Source organism: Hipposideros armiger, unplaced genomic scaffold, assembly GCF_001890085.2.
Source record: "Hipposideros armiger isolate ML-2016 unplaced genomic scaffold, ASM189008v1 scaffold_1402, whole genome shotgun sequence".
Taxonomy (NCBI): Eukaryota; Metazoa; Chordata; class Mammalia; order Chiroptera; family Hipposideridae; genus Hipposideros; species Hipposideros armiger.
In genome coordinates this window covers 82,739-106,130 of record NW_017732752.1, presented here as the reverse complement: position 1 = coordinate 106,130, position 23,392 = coordinate 82,739, and the positions used below count along the sequence as shown (strand labels likewise).

Genomic DNA, 23,392 nt, shown 5'->3' with positions numbered 1-23,392 from the left:
TGGGGTGGCGGATTGGGGGAGGAGGGTTGTCACTTCGAGGGGTAAAAAGTATAACTATTGCACTGTGTTGTACAGCTGAAACTAATTCTAAAAAATCTGTATTTCATAATAAAAAATAATTTAATAAAAAACAAACAAACAAAAACATACAATGGAGAAAAGAAAGTCTCTTCAATAGATGGTGCTGGGGAATATCAGAAAGCCACATGCAAAAGAATGAAACTAGACTGCTATCTCTCACCATATACCAAAATTAACTCAAAATTGATCAAACACTTAAATATAAGACGTGAAACAATAAATTTCACAGAATAAAGAATATATACTAAACTTATGGACCTTGTGTTTAGAGAGGATTTCATGAATTTGACCTCAAAGATAAGGGAAGTAAAAGCAAAAACAAATGAATGCAATGATATCAAACTAAAATGCTTCTGCACAGCAAAAGAATCCATCAATAAAACAAAGAGAAAATCAACTGAATGGGAGAAGATATTTGCAAACAACACCTCTGATAAGGGGCTAATATCCAAAATATATAAATAACTCATACAGCTCAAAAAAAAAAGTCCACTTAAAAAATGGGCAGAGGGGGCCGGCCAAGTGGCTCAGTTGGTTAAGAGCTCGCTCAATAGTGCGAGCTCTTAGCAACAGCGGTTCGATGCCGGGCCCACGCTGAGCTGCTGCTGAGCTGCCAACAGGTGGCAGGATGGCTCAGCTAAAAAATAAAAGAATGGGCAGAGGACCTGGACAGACACTTCTCCCAAGAAGACATACAAACAGTCCACAGATATATAAAAAATGTTCAACATCACTAGCTATTAAGGAAATGCAAATCAAAACCACAATGAGATACCACCTCACACCTGTTAGAATGGCTATCATCAATAAGACAAGACATAACAAATGTTGGAGAGAATGTGGAGAAAAAGGAACCCTCATACACTGCTGGTAGGAATGTTTACTGGTACAGCCACTATGGAAAAACAGTATAGAGGGTTCCTCAAAAAATTAAGAATAGAATTACCATATAACACAGCAATCTCTGTTCTGGGTATCTACCAAAAAAAAAAATCTGAAAACATTTATCTGTATATGTGCTCCTATGTTCACTGCAGCATTATTCACGGTGGCCAAGACATGGAAACAACCAAAGTGTCCTTCGATAGATGATTGGATAAAGAAGATGTGATATAAATACACAATGGAATACTGCTCTGCCGTAAGAAAAGATGAAATAGTGCCATTTGCGACAACATGGGTGGATATTGAGATCATGCTAAGAGAAATAAAAACAGTCAAGAACCACATGACTTCACTCATATGTGGCATATAAAACTGAAAGCAACAAATGAAAAAAAAAACACACAAAAACTCAGAGACAACAATTTTGTGGTTACCAGAGGGTAACAGGGGTAAAATTTATGGTGATGGAAGGAGAACTGACTCTGTATGGTGAATACACAATCCCATATACAGATGATGTATTATAGAATGGTACACTTGAAATCAATACAATTTTACTAACAATGTCCTCTCAACAAATTTAACAAAGATAAAAAAACTAACTAACTAAATAAATAAGATTAATACATAAATAAAACATTATATAGCAAAGAGACAGAGAGGGAGGGAGGGAGGGAGAGAGAGAGAGAGAGAATTCATTATCAAAATACTTCCTAAAATAAAACTCCCAGCAGGTCTGCTGGTTTATAGGTCTTAGTTCCCAAGTGAAACATGCTTCCTCTGGGAGATGCAGCATTGTTTCCACTGAACAGAAAGCTGAGACTAAACACACCTGGCTCCTTGTGCCACTTAACCAAGAGACAAGAAAGGTACAAGCTGGGTTGATTAATCCTGATTATCAAGAGGAAACAGGATTTAAAATACACAATGGAAGAAGAAGGTAAGAAATTGCCTAGATTCCAGAAGATTCTTTATTTCACTTGTTTATTACAGGAAGTTAATGGGAAAGTACAGCAAAGCAATAGACATGATCATTATTGGCACAAACCCTTTAAGAATGAAGGCTTGGGTCATCTCTCTAGGCACAGTACTCAGACCATCTGAGGTGATCTGAGTAAGGGCAAAAGGAATGTGCGATGTCTAGAGGAAGAAAGAAATTATAAATACCGTCCGTGGTGACATGACAAGTGCAGGACTACAACAGTGTTGAAGATAATTATTTTGTTATGAATATATTAATTATTTCCTTTCCCCCTTTCCCAGTCCCATATTCTCTAATATAAAATATGCTAATTATGGCTGACCCTAGCTCAGTATTCAAGTTTCAGGAAATCAAACACGGAATTTGACTCAACTTGGAGTAAATAAATATCACCCAGAAATGGATAAAATGCGATATGAAACATAGTGTCTTTGCTTTTGGGAAATGGTTAGCATGCTTTTAATTTTTATGGGATCACTACATCAGGTTAAGAAGAAGCATAATGTCATTATCTTTATTTGGAAGTTAAATATGGTTAAAATGGGTATATATGTATGTGAGGTTGGCAAAGAAATGGACTATGATGGACTGTCAGCTGGTACCAATGGTCAGCTAGCACCAACACCTCTCCTGCTTAGGGCAGAAAATTAAGTGTCCCATAATTCCCTCCCCTGTGGCTCTGAGTAAAATGCTTCCAATAATAGAAATTTACCTGAGAGTTGGCAAGTGGGAATGAAGCCGAAGCCATTCTTCTCAGGAGACACAGTGCTTCCGTGGACCTCTCCTAAAGCTCCCACTTCATCTACCGGGTGTGTTTCACAGGCCCTTCCGAAGCTCCCTTGCTGAGGCCCCACTCTGACAGCTAGATGGAGTTTCTAGGACTTCTCTGCAAACTGTGGCTTTCCACCCACCTCAGGCTTAAGTCATTAATGCCTACTTTTCTGATCTATTGACAATAACTAGCTTTATCTAGTTCATCCTCTACTCTTCTTTTAAACAAAATGTCCAGTATATAATAGAAAATTTCCAGAACTTCACTTCCCCAATTCTCCCACATGTGTGTAAGCCTTAATTAATATATTAAGCCCCTCACTCCTATAATACTTACAGTAGCTCTCTTTCCCCAAATGAACACAGGCTGGTACAGTCATAGTCCTGCCACAGCTCCTGGAGGCCTGCCTCTGCGTGGTGGAGCATTTCCCATATAAAGTAGAAGCCCTGTGAACTGAGCCATAATTCCAACTAACATCTATAAGAGCCTCATATCAGAATAGAACATTTTGGATGGCAGAAATATTCTTCTTCCTTTGTCTAACGTTTGTTTGCCAATAACAACCATTTTATTGAGCACCTACCAATTGTCAAGTAATATTAAGTTTGGTGCTCCAGAAACAAAATGCATATGATGTGGTCTTTACTTTAAAAAAATCCTTAGTCTAAAAGAAGCAGCACATAATATAAAAGCTCATCATATAGTGTGATAACGACAAGAGTAAAGGCAGGTATAAAGTATAGTAGAAGGATCTTTGGTATAGAACAGGAGTCTGAGTCTTAAAGGACAAAGGTATAAGATGAAGAGGAGGAGAAACAGGACAATCAAGGCAGAAGGAACGGCAAGTACAAAGGTATGAAGGTATAAAATGTGCTAAGAGAATGGCAGGTAGTGTTCCATGTCTAGAAGAATAAAAAGAGATGAAGTTGAAAAGGAAAATTGAAAGAAAAAAAAACAAAGAATCTTAATGCTATCCTAAGGAGTTCTGTTGTAATTAGAATGCAGAAGATCTCCAAATACCAATGCTGTCATCAAAACAAGAAAACACCTGATAAACTGAACTTCATTGTTTTCTTTAGAGCCATCAAAGAGTTGTGGATGCAAAAAAAAGTCTAAATGAACTAAATTCCAGAAAAGGATGAGTTCTTCAAAGGTGAACAAAAAGCCGCTTTCCTAGTCTGGGTACAGGTGGGCAGAAAAGCAGTCTTATCATCAAGGAGAGATTTTGCAAAGACCAAAAAAAAAAAAAAAAAGAAGCCAAACTTTTAGGGACAGTACGGACTGGTATGATAGACTAGAATCTGGAAGAGCCCCAAGTGTAAAAATAAATCTCTCGGTCTGATAATTGCACCCCAGGGGAATTTTGCTGAATGAGCGACAGTGGGAGCAGAGCTAGAAAGCAGAAAGAAAACTCCCAATCTAATGTGGTAACTATTGGGTTGTCGGAAAAGTCAGGATGCATTTTTGCAACGAAAAACATAGAAAAAATACGTCATGACTTTTCCGACAACCCAATAGGTTCCAAGGCCCTGCTGTAGGTGTAATCCAGAAGCTTAAATTAATGTCATTATAATCTCATTTACATTGCAGTTACTTCAACTCCCACCATGTACCTGGTGCCATGAAAGTTTGTTTTTTTTTTAAGATTTTTTATTGGGGAATTGGGGAAGGGGAACAGACAAGTTGCTATCCTTTTGTTCTTCAGTCTAGTTGTGGAGTACGTTGCTTCACTGGCAAGTTGGCACCATCATTGCGCTCTTCCCCGGTGAGGCAGATCAGTCGCCGGCTTCTGGACGGCCGCTCAAGGCGGCGCTGGCTGCTCACGTTGGCTGCTGGCTACACATGGTAGCCCATGGCAACCCACCTGCCATTGCCGGTGACTCACGGCAGCCCAGCTCCAGGTTGAGCTGTTGTTCAGCATCTTAGCTGTAGAAGGCAGTGTCACTGGCCCTCACATGTGGGATCTGAACCGGGGCCCTCTGGCATCCCAAGCCAGCTCTTAAGCAACACGCCACTCGGCTGGCCCAGTGCCTTGACAGTTTTGTAGAAATCAAATATGGAAGAAAAAGTGGGAAATTGAGGATCCCATCTATAGGGAGGAAACTGATGAGCCACGTCAGTGGGACGCCATTAATTTCAGCCCCCAGGAGATATAAATACCCCTGATCAGGACTTCCTCAGAATGACTCAATCTTTGAGTTTGCCCGCACTTCCCTCTCAAGTGTGTACTTTCATTTCAATAAACTCCCTATGCTTTCCTGAATCTGTCTCACTCTTGAATTCTTTCTTGTGTGGAGACAAGAACCTGGTCACTGCAGCTCTGGGTTGAGTCCTCTCTTGGACATCTCTGTTAGCCTCTGGCGACACTATAACTAAGGATATACAGAAGAAACCACACTGAGACTGGTGGAGGGGCGGAGACTCCAAACAGGCTGGTCCCACACCTATGTGTGGTAGTTAAAAAACGGGAGGCATATCAAGAGGGATATCTCAGCTATGGAGGTGCCCCATGAAAAATGAAAGGTCCCAGCCCCACACCAGGCTCCCCAGCCCAGGGTTCCAGTGCTAGGGAGAGAAGTCCCCACAACCTCTGGCTGTGAAAACCAGCAGAGATTGCAGCTGAGTGAGATGGAGGGCAGCTGTACTCCCAGGGTGTTCTTCTTAAAGGGCCTGCACATAGACTTACTCACTCTGAGCTCCAGCACTGGGGCAGCATATCAAAAGGAGCCAGAAAGGCATCAGAACATTTGGGTAGGAACTGAATTACCTGGCTCCAGTGTGAGGCGTGGAGGGACAGCCTTCTTCCAGACAGAAGTGCTAGCAGAACCCATTGTTCCTTTATAGAGTCTTCCCCTCACCCAGTGTGCAGAGGCAGGTGGGTGCCATATCTGAGTCTTCAGCAACCTGGCTGACACCATTCTACCTGCTCTGGTGATTCCCTGAGACTCCACCCCACGCAACTTGCGGCTCCACATAAGCCACTTCCAGTGGCTTTGCCATACAAATGGCCTGTCTTGGCACATGCTACGAACTTTCCTAAAATCTCTCAAAGGTTCACAACCTCCAAACAAGCAGCATCTGTCCTCAGCACGTCCCATAGCTCTTGCTAAGCAGCCTCAAGCCTGCCACTAGTGGCAGCCAGCCTCAGTTCTCAGCTTAGCCTCTCCCCGGCACCTCCAAGCCCAGCACATGTTTCAACCATTTACAGATCACTCTATAGCTCATATCAAGGGGTCCCACGCAGGGCACAGGCAGTGACTGATCTTGGACTGCAACACAGCTTCTCCCAAGAGGCCCCAAACCAACATACCTGGTGGTCAGCTTCAGGCCAGAGTACCACCCAACCAATTCCACAAACAACACAACCAAAGAGCAGATTGGGCAGGCACCAGAGCAATACTAAAGTGAATCCTGCTCCATAGGGTCAGCCCCTGCACAACAGCTCCTCCACCATAGTCACAGGCAGTCCTCACAACCAATCAACCTGAGGGTCAATCCCTCCCATTGATATCCAAACAACAACCAAGGTTCAACTACAACAAAAGGGCACACATGACACACACAAGGGACACACCTGGAGCACCCAGCCCTGGTGACCAGGGAGACTGTGCCACTGAGCCCCACAGGTCACCTACTACATAAGGCCACTTTACTAAGACTAGGAGACATAGCAGCTCTACCTAATACATAAAACAAACACAGGCAGGCAGCAAAAATAGGAAGACAAAGAAAGATGTCCCAAGTGAAAGAAAGGAACAAAGCTCCAGAAAAAGAACTAAACAAAATGGAGACATGCAATTTACCAGGTGCAGAGTTCAAAACACTGGTTAAAAGGATACTCAATGATCTCAGGGAGAACATCAAGAGACAGAAAACACAAATGGAGATAGGATTAAGAAAAAAGAACCAGTCAGAAATAAAGAATACAATAACTGAAATAAAAAACACATTAGAGGAAATCAACAGTAGATTAAGTAACACTGAGAACTGAGTCACAATTGGGACAACAAGGTAGCAGAAAACACCCAATAAGAATGACAAAAGGAAAAAAGAATGTTAAAAAGTGAGGATAGTTTAAGGGGCCTCTGGGACAATATCAAGCATACCAACATTCACTTCATAGAAGTAACAGAAGGAGAAGAGAGAGAGAAAGGAATTGAAAACCTATTTGAAGAAATAATACTGGAAAACTTCCCTAACCTGGGGAACAAATTAGACATACAAGCCCAAGAAGCACAGAGAGTCCAAACAAGATGAACCCAAAGAGGCCCACACCAAGATACATCAAAATTAAAATGCCAAACATTAAAGACAAAGAGAGATTCTTAAAAGCAGCAAGACAAAAGCAGTTTGTTGCCTACAAGGGAGCTCCCATAGACTGTCAGCTGATTTCTCAACAGAAACTCTGCAGGTCAAAAGGGATTGGTATGAAATAGTCAAGGTGATGAAAATCAAGGACCTACAACCAAGATTATTCTACCCAGCAAAGCTATCATTTAGACTCAAAGGACAAATAAAGAGCTTCTGAGACAAGAAAAAGCTAAAGGAGTTCATCACCACCAAACCAGCATTACAAGAAATGTTAATGGAGAAGGAGGAGGAGGTGAAAGAGGAGGAGGAGGAGGAGGGGGAAAAGAAGAAGAAGAAGAAAAGATACAAAATTTGAATAATAAAATGGCAATAACTACATATAAATCAACAATCACTTTAAACGTAAATGGATTAAATGCTCCAATCAAAAGACATAGGGTGGCTGAATAGATAAGAAACAAGACATATGCTGCCTACAGGAGATTTACTTCAGATCCAAAGATACACACAGACTGAAAGTAAAGGACTGGAAAAAGATATTTCATGAAAATGGAAACAAACAAACAAAACAAAAAGCTAAGGGCAGCAATACTTATCCCTGACTGAATAGACCATATAGCAAAGGCTATCATAAGAGACAAAGAAGGACCCAGTAATCCCACTTCTGGGCATTTATCCAAAGAAACCCAAAACACCCAAAGGGACATGTGCATCCATGTGTTTATTGCAGCATTGCTTACAATAGCCCAGATATGGAAGCAAGCTAAGTGTTCACTGATGATGAATGAATAAAGAAGAGGTAGTACACATTACATACTATGGAATACTAGCCATAAGAAAAAATGAAATCTTGTCACCTGCAACAATATTGATAGACTTACAGGGTATTGTGCTGAGTGGAATAAGTTAGACAGAGAAATAGAGATGCCATATGATTTCATTTATATGTGGAATCTAAAGAAAAAATTAATGAACAAAACAGAAACAAACTCATAGATACTGAGAACATTTTCAGGGTGCCAGATGCGAGGGAGTTTGGGGGGATGGAGAAAAAAGGGACAGAATTAAGAAGTACCATTGGTTGTTACACAGTAGTCAGCAGGGTATAGGATATAGCATAAGGCATATAGTCAATAATACTGTAATGGCTATGTGTGGTGTCAGATGGGTACTGGGTTATCAGGGTAATCACTTTGTATGGATATCTGGTCACTATGTTGTACACCTGAAACTAGTACAATATTGTAGGTCAACTTAATTGAAAAAAAACATTTTTAATTATTTTTTAAAATCTAGGTTTTAACATTAAGTATAATGGAAATTAATGGTTTATATATTTTATTTCCTCTGAACAAAAAATGAGAACTAATTATGCTCATATAATAAGGGATGAGTGTACTAAGTTGGGAAATGAAAACAATCAAATTAAGTGTGATTACAAATAAAATAGCCAGATGGAGTGTCCAATTTTTTTTCAGTTTTTTAAAACAGTTTTTGTCTTTTCTCTATTTACTTCAATAAAACATTAATTACTGAAAAGCAAAACCCAACCAGATGAGTAATTACATTAAACGTAAGTAGTTTAATTACCCCATTTACAGCCAGAGCTTATAAAAGATTAACAAACAAAACCAGCTATATCTGTTTATAAGCAATATACTTAAAATATAAAGACACAGATTAAGAGCAACAGGTGGAAAAAATATACCATGTATATGGTATGCATAAAAACAATGCTGTGACTATATTTATATCAAAATAGACTTCCATTAGGGATGATGAGAAATATTTCATAATGAGAAGAGTTAATTCCTCAAAAAAATGTAAAAGGGTATGCTCCTAATAATATAGATTCAAAACACATGAAGCAAATTTGATAGGCATAAAAGGAGAAATAGACAAATTCCATCTTTCCCCCAAATTCTTAAACTTACACCAAAAAATCAGTAAGAATGAGAGGATGTGAGCAACACTATGAAACAGCTTGACTAATGGATATTTGTAGAACTCTGCAGCAGCTGCAGAATACACACTCCTTTAAGTAAAGATGTGAGGCATTATGCAGGCCAGAAAGCACTTTTCAAATCAACTCAAAAGACTGAAACCACACTGTGTGTTCTCTAACCATATGAAATTAAAACTAGAAAATCTCCAGTATGTAAAAAGTAAATATGATTCCTTGAACAGTGAAGCTATTCAAGGATTTCATGCAAGGGAATGACACATTCAGACATGAACTTTAAAAAAATAACTTCCATTGAGTATAAAAATGTAGTAGAAGAATGACAGTCACATACCAAAGGAGGAATAGACCATAATTCATGTGAAAAATGAGAAATCGATCTAAAGCAACTGGAAGGAAACAGGATTGAATCAAGGTATTTTCAATTGTACAATCAGGAGGACTTGGTGACCAACTAGTTACAGGTGCTGTAACCAGGAATGCTCTGTATGCGACAGGAAAACAGAAAGAAGCAGGTTCTGCTGGGTGTGGGAACTATCAATAGAAGACCAGTGTACATGACAGGCTCTGCCTTTAAAGCAGCAGTGTCAACAAGTGCTGCCCTTCCTACTGTCTGGTTCAGGGATCTAACCCAACCACCTCTCACAGCTCACTTATTAATCCTTCAGATTCCTCCCATGGGTTCTGCACCCAGATCCCCACCTTTTCCATTGGACCACTTGCTCTTCCTTAGTGCTGTCTACTCAGGTTTTCAGTGGGATATCCCACTGTAACTGGGCCTGCTTTTTGGCTCATTCTGCAGGCTTAGTAAACAGGTCTCTGAACTGTTTTTCTGGCTTGATCCGCATGCCCTGAAGACCCGGCTCCTCCTACCTGCTCACTGGCTCAGAGCCCGCGCAGATAAGATAAGCACAGCCTTATCCCACCCCCACTCTAAGTTCTTACTATCCAGCTTCTGCCCACCAGGGAACGAGTTTGCACAACAAGTTCCATTTTAGACCTTGTCTGAGGACCCCAGAGTATCCAGGTGGAGGTATAAAGAAGGCAGTTGGAAATTACAAGCCTGGGGCTCAGGAAAGAGACTGAGATACAGATTTATGACCATCAGCAACTAGGTTGTAATCAATGCCACATCAGTGAATCAGCCTGACCAAGGAGAATATAAAATACAAGTCCTGAATCTGATGTGGTTCAGGGGCATCTATGAATCCACTGAAATTGTGTGCAAAATTCTGTGTATGTTTGTGTATTTCTGAGGTAAGCAAACACAAGTTACACTGAATTCTAAATAGGTCTGGAAATCTAAAAAGATTAAAAACCTGTGGGGAGAGAAAAGTCTAAAGGGTACTATTTACTGAAATGTGCTACAAATTTTGAATTAGAGACTATGGTGGGAAACGGTATGAAATGTGTTAGCATTTCATTACCAATTTACCATGTGAGTCACAGCAACCATGAAGCACATGATTTTCTACTCAAAATTGAGCAATGTGTCCCCAAAATACACTGACTCAGACACCAGTGCTTCTATCTAGACTACTCAGAATTGTATGAAAACCAGCACTTTTAGGCCTGGGGGTTAGGATTCTTTCTTCTCAGTCAGAAAGTGAATTTATTTGCCCTCCCACTCTATAAATAAAGGAAACACTCTTCCCAGCTACCTTCTTTCTCTGGAGCCCATCTCATGTCACAGGCGACAATTGAAGATCACTTTCTAAGCATTACTTTATGAACCTTCGAGGTCATCAATGCTGTACATGTTAGCATCTGAGATTTTACAGGCAAAAAAGCTTTGAAAATACATAGGATTTGGACTGCAAGATGGGCTACGAAACCCAACCCCACAAAACAAGAATGTCAGCTTGTATGCATTATCACAAAGTGCTCAAAAATGCAATTACAGTTCACACTTTATCTTTTTATCCTCAAAATTATTTGTCACTTCAGAGATAGACAGAAATTGGGGGTGGGAGAGTTGGGGGAGAGGCTCTTTCCACCGTGCATTTAAAAATCCTTTCAAAATCTACAAATGTGTATGAAACAAATTTTCTAGTCACATGGATCCAAGCCACAGCATTCTTCCCAACCTACCGCTCCAGCAAGCCAACGACAATCTAGTCAGCCAACCTGAATGTAGGAAAACTGTCTACTGCTCGGGGAACCTCTAAATATCAATATAAGCCTCACCTTGACTTATAAAATCCATTTTAGTACTGTACAAAGGAAGAAGCTATGAATTAACAATTACCAAGAGCTTATTAAGCACTATGATAATGAACGCTAGACTGATGGGCACCTCATCTTTAGCACAATGTAGTTCACAAAACTTTAAAATTCTAAAATTTAAGAGATGGTTCATAAAAGAATATATACATATATTTAATAACTGGAAAATGTTCAATTACATTAGTTAATGAAACCTATTAAAATTAGCAAAAATCTAAAATAAAAGTACTTATATTATGCTGGTAGTTCAAAAGATCTTATTAAAAAATTTATCAACATACCGGGGGTGCCAAAAAATGGTATACACATGACTTGTATTCATCTTTTGTTATCAGTATATATTGAGTATTATAATTTTAAGTTTTTTCCTTTCTTAAAATGTGTATACATTTTTTTGGCTCCCTCTGTATATCAAACACCTTAAAAACATCAAATACTTTGACCTGGTTTAATTTCACTTTCATTAGTCTAACCTAAAAAACAAAAAGCTAAAATGTAGTATATGCAAAGATGTCCACTGTAGCACAATTTGTCAAAGAGAAAATTGTAAACAACAAAATAAAAATGGTAAAATAAATTGTAAAACATATACTAGGAGAACATTTGTGCATTCATTCACTTACTACTGTGTTTCAGAAAGGACTTAAGGTGGCTTATGTCATGATATATTATATAACTATAAAAAGTATGTTTAAAAAGCTTGTGCACAATAGGAAAATGCTCATGAATATTAAGAGAAAAGGGTTGGATACAAAATCATGTGTGTACAAAGATAAGATTGTAATATATGTACTCTTACCTCTGTTTAACAACATGCAGAGAAGGAAGGGAATCCATCAAAATATTAAGAAAACTATGTGTCTGGGTGGTAACATCATAGGTGAATTTTATTCTCTTATCTTTTAAATTTTATAAGTTTTATACGCTGAGCTTATATTTTTATAGTAAAATGTTTATATGTGAAAACTATAAAAAACCAAATGTTATTTTAAAAATAAAAAATTTGCCTCTCTACATAATAGTTTACAAGAAGATAGCTCTTCCTATACAGCCACTAGTAGATTGAAAAGGGGAAATGAAAGTAATACCTAAGAAAGAAAATCCACATTGGAAATTAACCTCATAAAATATAAATTTGTCAATTAAAGGTATAAAAAGACAGAATAAAGATATCATATGAGGTCTGACAATTAAGTTCGTGAACTTGTTGCAACACTGTGGCTTTTTTTGATGTCAAAGGGATTATTCATTATTAATTTGTACCAACTGGACAAACAGTTAACCAAGCTTACTATTTGGAAGTGTTGAAAAGGCTGAGTGAAAAAGTTAAACGACCTGAACTTTTCACCAACAATTCATGGCTCTTGCATTGCGACAATGCACCAGCTCACACGGCACTGTCTGTGAGGGAGTTTTTAGCCAGTCAACAAATAACTGTATTGGAAAACCCTCCCTACTCACCTGATCTGGCCCCCAGTGATTTATTTCTTTACCTAAAGATAAAGGAAATATTGAAAGGAAGACATTTTGATGACATTCAGGACATCAAGGGTAATCGACGACAGCTCTGATGGCCATTCCAGAAAGAGTTCCAAAATTGCTTTGAAAGGTGGCCCAGGCTCTGGTATCGGTGCATAGCTTCCCAAGGGGACTACATCGAAGGTGACCATAGTGATATTCAGCAATGAGGTATGTAGCACTTCTTCTAGGATGAATTCGCAAAATAAATTGTCAGACCTTGTATATTATAAGGTTGTGGGGAGGGAGGGTCATTGACATAAACAAGAGAAAACAGAAAGGCAAGGGATTTTAATCTCAAAATCAAATAACCTATCAGTGAACTTATGCTAACATGGCTGTCTTGTTTAAATTGTAGTTTCAAAAAAGAATACATCTAAAGACAGAAATTAGAATTGTGGTTGCCAGGGGCTGGAAGGAGGGAGAATGGGTGACAGGTATGTAATTTCTGTTTGGAAAGATGAAAACAGTTCTGGAGATGGATGGTGGTGACAGTAACACAACAATGTGAATGTACTTAATGCAAGTAAACTTATAAACTGTTAAATGGTAAGTTTTATATTATGTGCAATATTGTGATTTATAAGAAATATACTGGGGGTGCCAAAAAAATGTAAAGTGAACACTTTGGTCAACATTGCTCAAGCAGTAGTTTGCTGTAATCAGAAGTGTCTGGACGCTGATGGTGACCACTTTGAGCACCTCTTGTAATTACAGAAGTCAAATATGACTTGTTTTCATCTTTTGTTATCAATATTATTGGGTATTACAATTTTAATACAGTTTTCCTTTCTTAAAAGGTGTATACATTTTTTGGCACCCTCTGCATAAAAATATATTTGGTCCTTCAGATGGTCAAATGTATTTCTCAGATATATTTGGTCTTTATACACAGTTCCTGGCTCACAGCTCCCAAACCCCTTGGAATTTCCTAGGTGATGAGAGCAAAAATGGAGTCTCTTATTATGTTAATGAGGTGACTTGTGTCCAAAACCCCAGGGTAGGGCTGGTTGCCAGTAGGAACCAACCTCGTGGTTGGAGGATTGGAACTTTCCACCCCACTCCCTGACCTCCAGGGAGGGGAGAGGGGCTTAAGGTTGACTCAATCACCAGTGGCCAAAGACAGTCAGGACTATGAAATGAAGCTTCCATCAAAACCAAAGCACAGGGCTGGCTGAGTGATGCATTGGTTAAGAGTTGGCTTGGGACGCCAGCTCTGAGCAGCAGGACCCCGGTTCGGATCCCACATGAGGGCCAGTGACGCTGTGCCCTCTACACCTAAGATGGTGAACAACAGCTCGACCTGGAGCTGGGCTGCTGTGAGTCACCAGCGACGGTGTAGGCTGCAGTGGGGCTGGCCGGCAGCTGGCGTGAGCTTTCGTGAACTGCTGGGAGCCGCTGGGAGCGGCAGTTCAATGGCAGGCGAGCAACTGCCTCACCTGGGAAGAGCCCAATGATCACAATACCAACATGGGCCAGTGAAGCAACGCCCTCCACAACTAGACTGAAGAACAAAAGAACAACAACTTGTGTGTTCCCCTTTCCTGATTCCCCAAAGCTGTTCCCTTCCCCAATTCCCAAATAAAATCTTTAAAAAAAAAAAACCAAAAAAAAAAAATCCAAAGGACAGCCCTTTTTGGAGAGCTTCCAACTCGGGGAAGCAGAATGCTACAAGGTGCTGGGCCTCAGATCCATGAGGACAGAAGCTCCTTTGTTCGGGGCCCACCCTATGTATCTCTTCTTCTGGCTGTTGATTCCTATCCTTTAATTTCCTTTGTAATAAATCAGTAATCTAAGACTTCTGTGAGCCATTCTAGCAAATTAATCGAACCAGAGAAAGTGGTCATGGGAACCTCTGATTTGTAGCCGGTTGGTCAGAAGCCCAGGTAACAACCTGGGCTTGCGACTACTATCTGATGTGGGGGCTAGGCTTGTGGGAAGAACCCTTGACCTGTGGAATCTGATTCTATCTCCGGGCAGATGGTGCCAAAATTGAGTTGCATTGTTGGGCACCCTGCTGGTGTCAGAGAATTGTTTATTGGTGTGGGGAAGCCTCCACACACAAGTTGGAATTGGGTCCGGGAACCCTTTCATTTTACTACAACTTTTAAAAAGAATACCTTAAGGTCTGATTTGAAGTAGATACAACTGTTAAGGCATATATTCAGATTAGCTCTTTGAGTTTTCAGCTTTTCTGAAACAGTATTTCACAAAGATGTGAGCATAAATTATTAAAAGGAAAAACTATAATACTTTAATAGCACGTTTCTCTCAATCAGGAGGTAGTTCATTGCATCTGTTTAATAATTCTAATGTAGCCAATGTTTAGTTTTCAAGTATCAAGAAATCATGCCTCATCTAAACAAGGATTTAAAAGTAAATGATTTGTGCCAGCCGAGTGGTGCGTTGGTTAAGAGCTGGCTTGGGATGCTAGAGGGCTCTGGTTCGGATCCCACATATGAGGGCCAGTGACACTGCCCTCCACAGCTAAGATGCTGAACAACAGCTCAACCTGGAGCTGGACTGCCGTGAGTCGCAGGCGATGGCATAGGCTGCAGCCACTGCTGCAGTGGGTTGCCATGGGCTACCACGTGTAGCCAGCAGCCAGCGTGAGTGGCCAGCAGCCGCAGTGAGCTGCCATCCAGAAGTCGTCAACTGATCTGCCTCGCCCGGGAAGAGTGCAATGATGGTGTCAACTTGGGCCAGTGAAGCAACGTCCTCCACAACTAGACTGAAGAACAAAAGGACAGCAACTTGTCTGTTCCCCTTCCCCCATTCCCCAGCGCTGTTCTCATCCCTCAATTTCCCAATAAAAAAATCTTTAAAAAAAAGTAAACGATTTATTGGATTCAAAGAAAAAAGAAACTAGAAGTTAGTAAAGTTACTATTAATTCTGGTATTTATGCAAATTTGTGGTAATCAGCTATGAGAATACATCTCTTACTGTATGAGAACAGTAAGCACCATTCCTAGAAACTGGGCAAAATATATTAAAGAATTGTCCCCATAGTTCCTGGGAAGAGCTAGTTTTCCTTAAAATGCAGTGGAAGACATATGATGATAATGCATTCTACAAATAAAATTTTTATAATTTAAAAAAAATTTCTGATCATAAAAAAGCAAGAAACAAAATTAAAATAAACAACTTTCAGGACCCAAATTCCATATCCAGGTTTTGCAATTCACTTAAAAAATCTCACTTACCCTCCTAGTGTTTTCAAGGATTTTGGGATCAGGTTTTCCATAGTTAGGTGGATTGGCATATGGGTCATATCCAAGTTTGGCAAGCATAGGTGCGATTGCCGCCATGTCTTGTAAAACATCTGGAGGTATCTTCCCAACCCATTTGGATAGAGCTCCCACATTAACTGGCTTGATGACTTGGTCTGTTGATCTCTCCACTCTGAAAACAATATGAATAAATATTTATTTAGAATACCGAAAAATAGTGTTAAAAGACCATTATTATGGAAACTATGTTTGATAACTTTAAAAATTATGTGTCTCAATTATAAAACCTTAACACTCTTTATCAAACTTTTTTCAATGTTCTAAATTTTACAGTGTTTATTGAAAAACTTAGATTTCTAGAAATAGGTAAAAGGGTCAGCAGAAAACATATGCACAAAATGTGTTGACATTTCAATTACAATATTCAGAAAAAATAACAAAAATACTACTGCTTAGAAAAACAGCCAGTCAACTTACTTGAAATGCATAAAAAATAAATAGATAAAGAAGAGGAACTGATGAATGACTAGATGGACAGATTATGTGATAAATCAAATACAGCAAAACCTTAATTGTAGTTAGTGGGTATAATTCTTTTAATTATTTGTACATTTGAAACTTTTCAATAATAAAATATTGGAGGGAGAATAGCCAAAATCCACTAAGAATGCAAAATATTCATTTGTTCTATTTTTCTGTTGACTTCCTGAAGAACCCTATTTTCTAAGGAAGAAAAAGAAGTGCTGTTTATGATTTTCAGTATTACAGAATAAATGTGTTTTACCTCTTAACCTAAAAATTTAAGCTTGTACTGATTATATTCACTGCATTTGACTAAATAATTCATAATATTGGGATAAAATATAATATAAAATGACATCTAGATACAAATTGGTTCTGAATTAGCAGATTTGGGCCAAATGATTATAAAACAAAAGGGCTTAAGAGAGTTTTATATCATAATAAGAAAGTTATTCAAATAGAGTATTCTTCTAAAAGGTAAAAAACTTTTCTTTACATATATGACCTCTCACTGCAGACCTCTCACTATCTGATGAGGAACCCCTCAAAGGGGCACCTGCCTAAAACCACAGAAAAGAGAAAATGAAATGATTCTTCCCTAGAATTCTGTAAGGCCACTACCTCCAGGTTTCCTTATTGCCCTAGTAGCCACATTCTTTTTTCCCCTCATAAAAATTTCTCCAGGTGATTTTTTCCCAGTCAAGATGGCGGAGTAGGTAAACACTGTGCTCACCTCTTCTCAGGACCACATCAATTACAACTAAACTACAGGACAACCATCATTGAGAATCATCTGAAGCCTAGCTGAACCAAAGGCCTACAACTACGGACAAACAGAAGAAGCCACTGCGAGACTGATAGGACGGACACAGACATGGAACGGGCTGGTGCCACCCCCAAGTGTGGCCAAAAATTGGAAGGGATATCTCAGCTGTGGAGGTTCTCCCCACCCCCAAGGAGCGAGGGTTCCCAGTAACACACCAGGCTCCACAGCCCAGGGTTCCACTACCAGGGGGAAGAAGTCTCCATAATTTCTGGTTGTGAATACCAGTGAAGATTGTGACTAATACAGAGGATAGCTGAAGTCCCAGAAGCTCCTCTTAAAGGGCCCATGCACAAACCTACTTGTGGATGGACTCACTCACTCTGAGTTCCAGCACTGGGGCAGCATCTCGAAAGGAGCCAGAGACATATTGTAAGTAGCTGAATTGTTGGCTTCAAGGTGAAGGCAGGAGGGGCAGCTTTCTCCCAGAGAAAGGAACTGGTGGAAGCCATTGTTTCTTTGTTGAGCCCTCCCCATGCCTTTGTGCAGACACAGGCAGATGCTATATCTGAGTCTCCATAAAATTGGCTATCACCTTTCATGTGCCCCACCATGGTGATTCCCTGAAATCCCACCCCATCCAACTTTCAGGCATACCCAAGCCGCTTCCAGTGACTTTTCCATACAAACAGCCTATCTTACCTCATGCTGCATACGTTCCTAAAATTACACAAAAGTTCACAAAACCCAAACATGCAGCACAGGGCTTCGGTGTGTCCCATAACTCTGACTGAGCAGCCTTAAGCCTGTCACTAGCAACAACCAGCCTCAGTTCCTAGATTGGCCTCTCAAGGCACCTCCAAGCCGAGTAAAGGTGGCAGCCATTTGCAGATTGCTTTGTGGCTCACACCAGGTGGTCCCGAGCAGAGCACAGGCTGCAGCTAAACCTGACCTGCAGAGGGTTCCCTCCCAGTAGGCCCCAGAGCTGGCACACCTGGTGGCCAGCTTCAGACCAAGCCAGAGCATCACCCGGCTACCTCCAAAGATGACATACCCAAAGGACAGATTGGGCAGGCACCAGAGCCTCACTAAAGCAAACCCTGCTCTGTAGGGTCAGCCCCTGCACCACAGTTCCTCCACTGCAGTCATCGTCAGTCCTCACAACTAATCAGCTCAAGGGTCAATTCCTCTCGCTGATGTGCAAATAGCAACCAAGGCTCAACTACAACAGGATGGCACATACAACCCACACAAGGGACACAATTAGAGCACCCGGCTCAGGTGACAGGGAGACTGTGCCACTGGGTCCCACAGCACACCTACTACATAAGGCCACTCTACTAAGACAGGGATACATAGCAGCCCTAATATACAGAAACAACACAGGCAGGCAGCCAAAATGGGGTGACAAAGAAACATGTCCCAAGTAAAAGCAAGGAACAAAGATCGAGAAAAAGAACTAAACAAAATAAAGACATGCATTCTACCAGATGCAGAGTTCAAAACACTAGTTATAGGGATACTCACTGATCTCAGGGAGAACTTAAACAAAGAGATAGGAAACATAAAAGTGGAGACAGAAAAAGAAAAGAACCAGTCAGAAATAAAGAATACAATAACTGAAATGAAGAATACATTAAAGGGAATCAACAGGTTAGAGGAAGCAGAGGATTGAATCAGTGATTTAGAAGACAAGAAGGCATAAAACACCCAATCACAACAGCAAAAATAAAAATAAATAAATAAATAAGGATCGTTTAAGGGACCTCTGGGACAACATCAAATGTACCAGCATTTGCATTATAGGGATACCAGAAAGAGAAGAGAGACTAAGGAATTGAAAACTTATTTGAAGAAATGACAGAAAACTTCCCTAACCTGGTAGAGAAAAGAGATATATAAGCCCAGGAAGCACAGAGTGCCTAACAAGATGAACTCAAAGAGGCCCACACCAAGATACATCATAATTAAAATGCCAAAGGTTAAAGACAAAGAGAGAAAAAAGGGAGCTCCCATAAGATTGTCAGCTGATTTCAACAGATACTTTGCAGCCAGAAGGAATTGGCACGAAATATCCAATTTGTTGAAAAGCAAGGACCTACAACCAAGATTATTCTACCCAGCAAAGATATCATATAGAATCAAAGAACAGATAAAGAACTTCCCAGGCAAGAAAAAGTGAAAGGAGTTCATCAGCACTAAACCAGTATTACATGAAATGTTAGAGGGACTTCTTTAAGAAAAAGAAAAAAAAAAGAAGATAAAAAATATGAATAAAATGGTGATAACTAAACATCTATCAACAGTCGCTTTAAGTGTAAATGGATTCAATGCTCCAATCAAAAGACAGAGTGGCTGAATGAATAAGAAAATAAAACGCTTACATATGAGTTGTGATCACAAAATACAAGTGAATATTTAAATTTAAAAAAATTATTACAGTAAAAGATATATTGCCATTAAACCCCCTCAAAATACTCCCCCTCACTCCGAACACACTTATCCCATCATTCTTGCCACTTTCTGAAGCAGTTCTGGAAGTCCTCTTTCGTGTCTTTAGTTGCACTGTTATGGCTGCCTCATTGTCCGGAATGGATTCAAAATGTTTACCTTTCATGGTCATTTTGACTTTGGGGGAGAGAGCCAGAAGTTGCACAGTGTCAGATCCAGTGAATAAGGTGGATGAGTACACAGCATAATGTTTTATTTTATTTTATTATTAGTTTCAGGTGTACAAAAACAATGCAATTCTTATCCTTTTTACCCCTCACACAGTGACAACCTCCCTCCCCCAATTCACTGTTCCCCCACCCCGATATCATACATATCTATTACAATTCCATTCACTTCATTCCCACATTATAATCCACATCCCATTGACTATATACTTATTAAATTACAGTTGACATATAATATTATTCAGTGGCAGCTTCAGATGTACATTGCAGTCAGTGGTCAGGCCTCTACACTGTCCATGAAGTGGTCTCCCTAACAACACATGAGACCATCTGGCCCCCTAAAAAATATTTACAACATTATTGATTATATTCCCCAAACTGTCTTTTCTATCCCTGAGGCAATATTGTAGTTACCAATTTATGTTGTCTTGTCCCTTCCCCTTCTCCCTCATCCCCATCCCCGTCCCATCTAGCAATCATCAGTTTTTCCTCTGTGTCTCTGAGACTATTTCTGTTTACATTACTCACTTATTCAGTTCCTTAGGTTCCACATATAATGGAGATCATATGGTATTTGATCTGACTGACTTATTTCACTTAGCATAATGTTCTCTAGATCCATCCATATTGTTGCAAATGGTACGATTTCTATCTTCTTTATAGCTGAGTAATACTCCATGGTGTAAATGTACCACAGTTTCTTAATCCAGTCGTCTACAGATGGGCATTTTGATTGTTTCCAAGTCTTGGCTAATGTGAATAGCACTACAATGAACATAGGGGTGCATATATTTTTTCGAATTAGTGTCTTGGGTTTCTCTGGATAAATACCAGAGTGGAATTGCTGGGTCATAAGGTAGTTCCATTTCCAGTTTTTTGAGATACCTCCATACTGATTTCCATAGTGGCTGCACCAATCTGCAAACCTATCAACAGTGCAGCAGGGTTCCCTTTTCCCCACAACCTCACCAGGACTTGTTGTTTGTTGATTTATTGATGATAGCCATTCTGACTGGGGTGAGGTGTTATCTCATTGTGGTTTTTATTTGCATTTCCCTAATGATTAGTGAGGTTGAACATTTTTTCATATGCCTGCTGGTCATCTGTATGTCCTCTTTAGAGAAATGCCTCTTCATATCCTCTGCCCATTTTTTAATTGAGTTGTTTGTTTTTTTGGTGTTGAGTTAAATGAGTGTTTTACAAATTTTGGATATTAACCCTGTATGAGAATTTAGAAGGAAAAAGGCCTGCCTGGGGTCATATGATTGGATTCATGGCTTAAGTATGCACTTGCTCTCTGGAGGATTGGCTACCCTCCAGGGATGTAAGGAACGAGATGTGGAGCTTGCCCAAGGTCTTCGAGACTGGGCTGGACTCCAAGGACTGGTCCTAATCAGTGCCACGGGCTAGCCCCTGCTCCTGGCCAGATCCAGGGCTGGTCCTGTGTATTGCTTACGCATACACCATTTGGCTCTAAGCTGCCTTTGTTAGAAAACCCTTAAGAAGCCCCAGGAGTCAGGGATGAGCAGCAGCTCTTCCTCAACAGATTCCGCTGTGACATTACTCTGAGAAATGCCCGTGATGCTCAGATTCCGGTGCTGAATTGGATAAAGGGACCCTGATCATATGCTGTAACTATTTTTCTATTTCCCTTGAGACTATTTACTTTCTATTTCCCCTAGCTCTTTCCCTGTTAACAATAAACCTCTTATCTACCCCAAGCGGCTGGTGGTGGTGTGTCTTGCATATCGAATTCCAAAATAGAACTCAGTCTGTGCACAGCTATCGATATACATTAATTATTGACACAAACCCTTTATCAGTTATATCGCTGACAAATATCTTCTCCCATTCATTAGGCTTCCTTTTTGTTTTATTGATGGGTTTCCTTTGCTGTGAAAAAACTTTTAAGTCTGATGTAATCCCATATGTTCATTTTTTTATTTTACTTCCCTTACCCACGGGGATGTATCAGTAAAAATACTGCTCAGGGTAATGTTTGCAAATTTACTCCCTATATTTTTTTCTAGGAGTGTTATGGTTTCAGGTCTTTTGTTTAAGTCTTTAATCCATTTTGAATTTGTTCTTGTGTATGGCGTAAGGAGGTGGTCCAGTTTCATTCTTTTGCATGTGTCCATCTGGTTTCCCCAGCACCATTTATTAAATAGACCATCTTTACCCCAATGGAAATTCTTGCTACCATTGTCATAGACTAACTGTCCGTATATACATGGTTTTATTTCTGGGCTTATTATTCTGTTCCATTGATCTATGTGCCTGTTTTTATGCCAGTACCATACTGTTTTGATTACTGTAGCCTTGTAGTATGTTTTGATATCTGGTAGCATGATACCCCCAACTTTCTTCTTATTTCTAAGGATTACCATGGCTATTCAGGGTCTTTTATGGGTCCATATAAATTTTAGGATTATATTTTCTATTTCTGTGAAAAATGCCTTAGGTAGTTTCATAGGAATTGCATTGAATCTATATATTGCTTTAGGGAATGTGGACATTTTAACTATATTAATTCTTTCTATCCATGAGCATGGTAGGTGTTTCCATTTACTTGTATCTTCTTTTATTTCCTTCTTCAGTGTCTTATAATTTTCTGAGTACAGGTCTCTTACTGCTTTGGTTAAATTTATTCCTAAGTATTTTATAGTTCTTGAAGTGATTGTAAATGGAACTGTTTTCTTAATTATTTCTCCTTCTGATAGTTTATTATTGGTATATTCAAATGCAACTGATTTCTGAATATTGATTTTGTATCCTGCTACCTTACTGAATTCGTCTATCAATTCCAATATTTTTTTGATGCAGTCTTTGGGGTTCTCTTCTCTATATAGTATCATGTTATCTGTATATAATGACAATTTTACTTCCTCCTTACCGTTTTGGATGCCTTTTGTTTCTTTTTCATGTCTGATTGCTGTGGCTAGAACTTCCAAAACTATGTTGAATAAAAGTGGATAAAGTGGACAGTCCTGTCTTGTTCCTGATCTTAAGGGGAATGGTTTTAGCTTTTCTCCATTGAGTATGATATTAGCTGTGGGTTTATCATATATGGCCTTTATTATGTTGAGATATGATCCCTCTACTCCCACTTTGCTAAGAGTTTTTATCATAAATGGCTGCTGGATTTTGTGAAATGCTTTTTCTGCATCTATTGATATGACTATATGATTTTTATTTTTCATTTTGCTAATGTGGTGTATCACATTAATTGATTGCAAATATTGAACCAACCTTGCATACAAGGGATGAAACCCACTTGATCATGGTGTATGAAGTTCTTAATATATTGCTGAATTCTGTTTGCTAATATTTGGTGAGGATTTTTGAATCTATGTTCATTAGGGATATTGGCCTGTAGTTTTCCTTTTTTGTACTGTCTTTGTTTAGTTTTGGAATCAGGGTGATAGTGGCTTCACAGAAAGCATTTGGTAGCCTTCCCTCC

General features: G+C 39.5%; 1 protein-coding gene across 2 annotated transcripts in view; it reads right to left on the bottom strand.

Moving 5' to 3' along the window:
* Window positions 1–23,392, bottom strand: part of TPST1 (tyrosylprotein sulfotransferase 1) — a 135,664-nt gene that overhangs the window by 53,129 nt on the left and 59,143 nt on the right. For both annotated transcript variants that reach the window (XM_019633775.1, XM_019633774.1), the window contains exon 2: window positions 15,943–16,141. In XM_019633775.1, coding sequence (XP_019489320.1) covers window positions 15,943–16,141 — 199 coding nt within the window. The remainder of the gene's footprint in view (window positions 1–15,942; window positions 16,142–23,392) is intronic.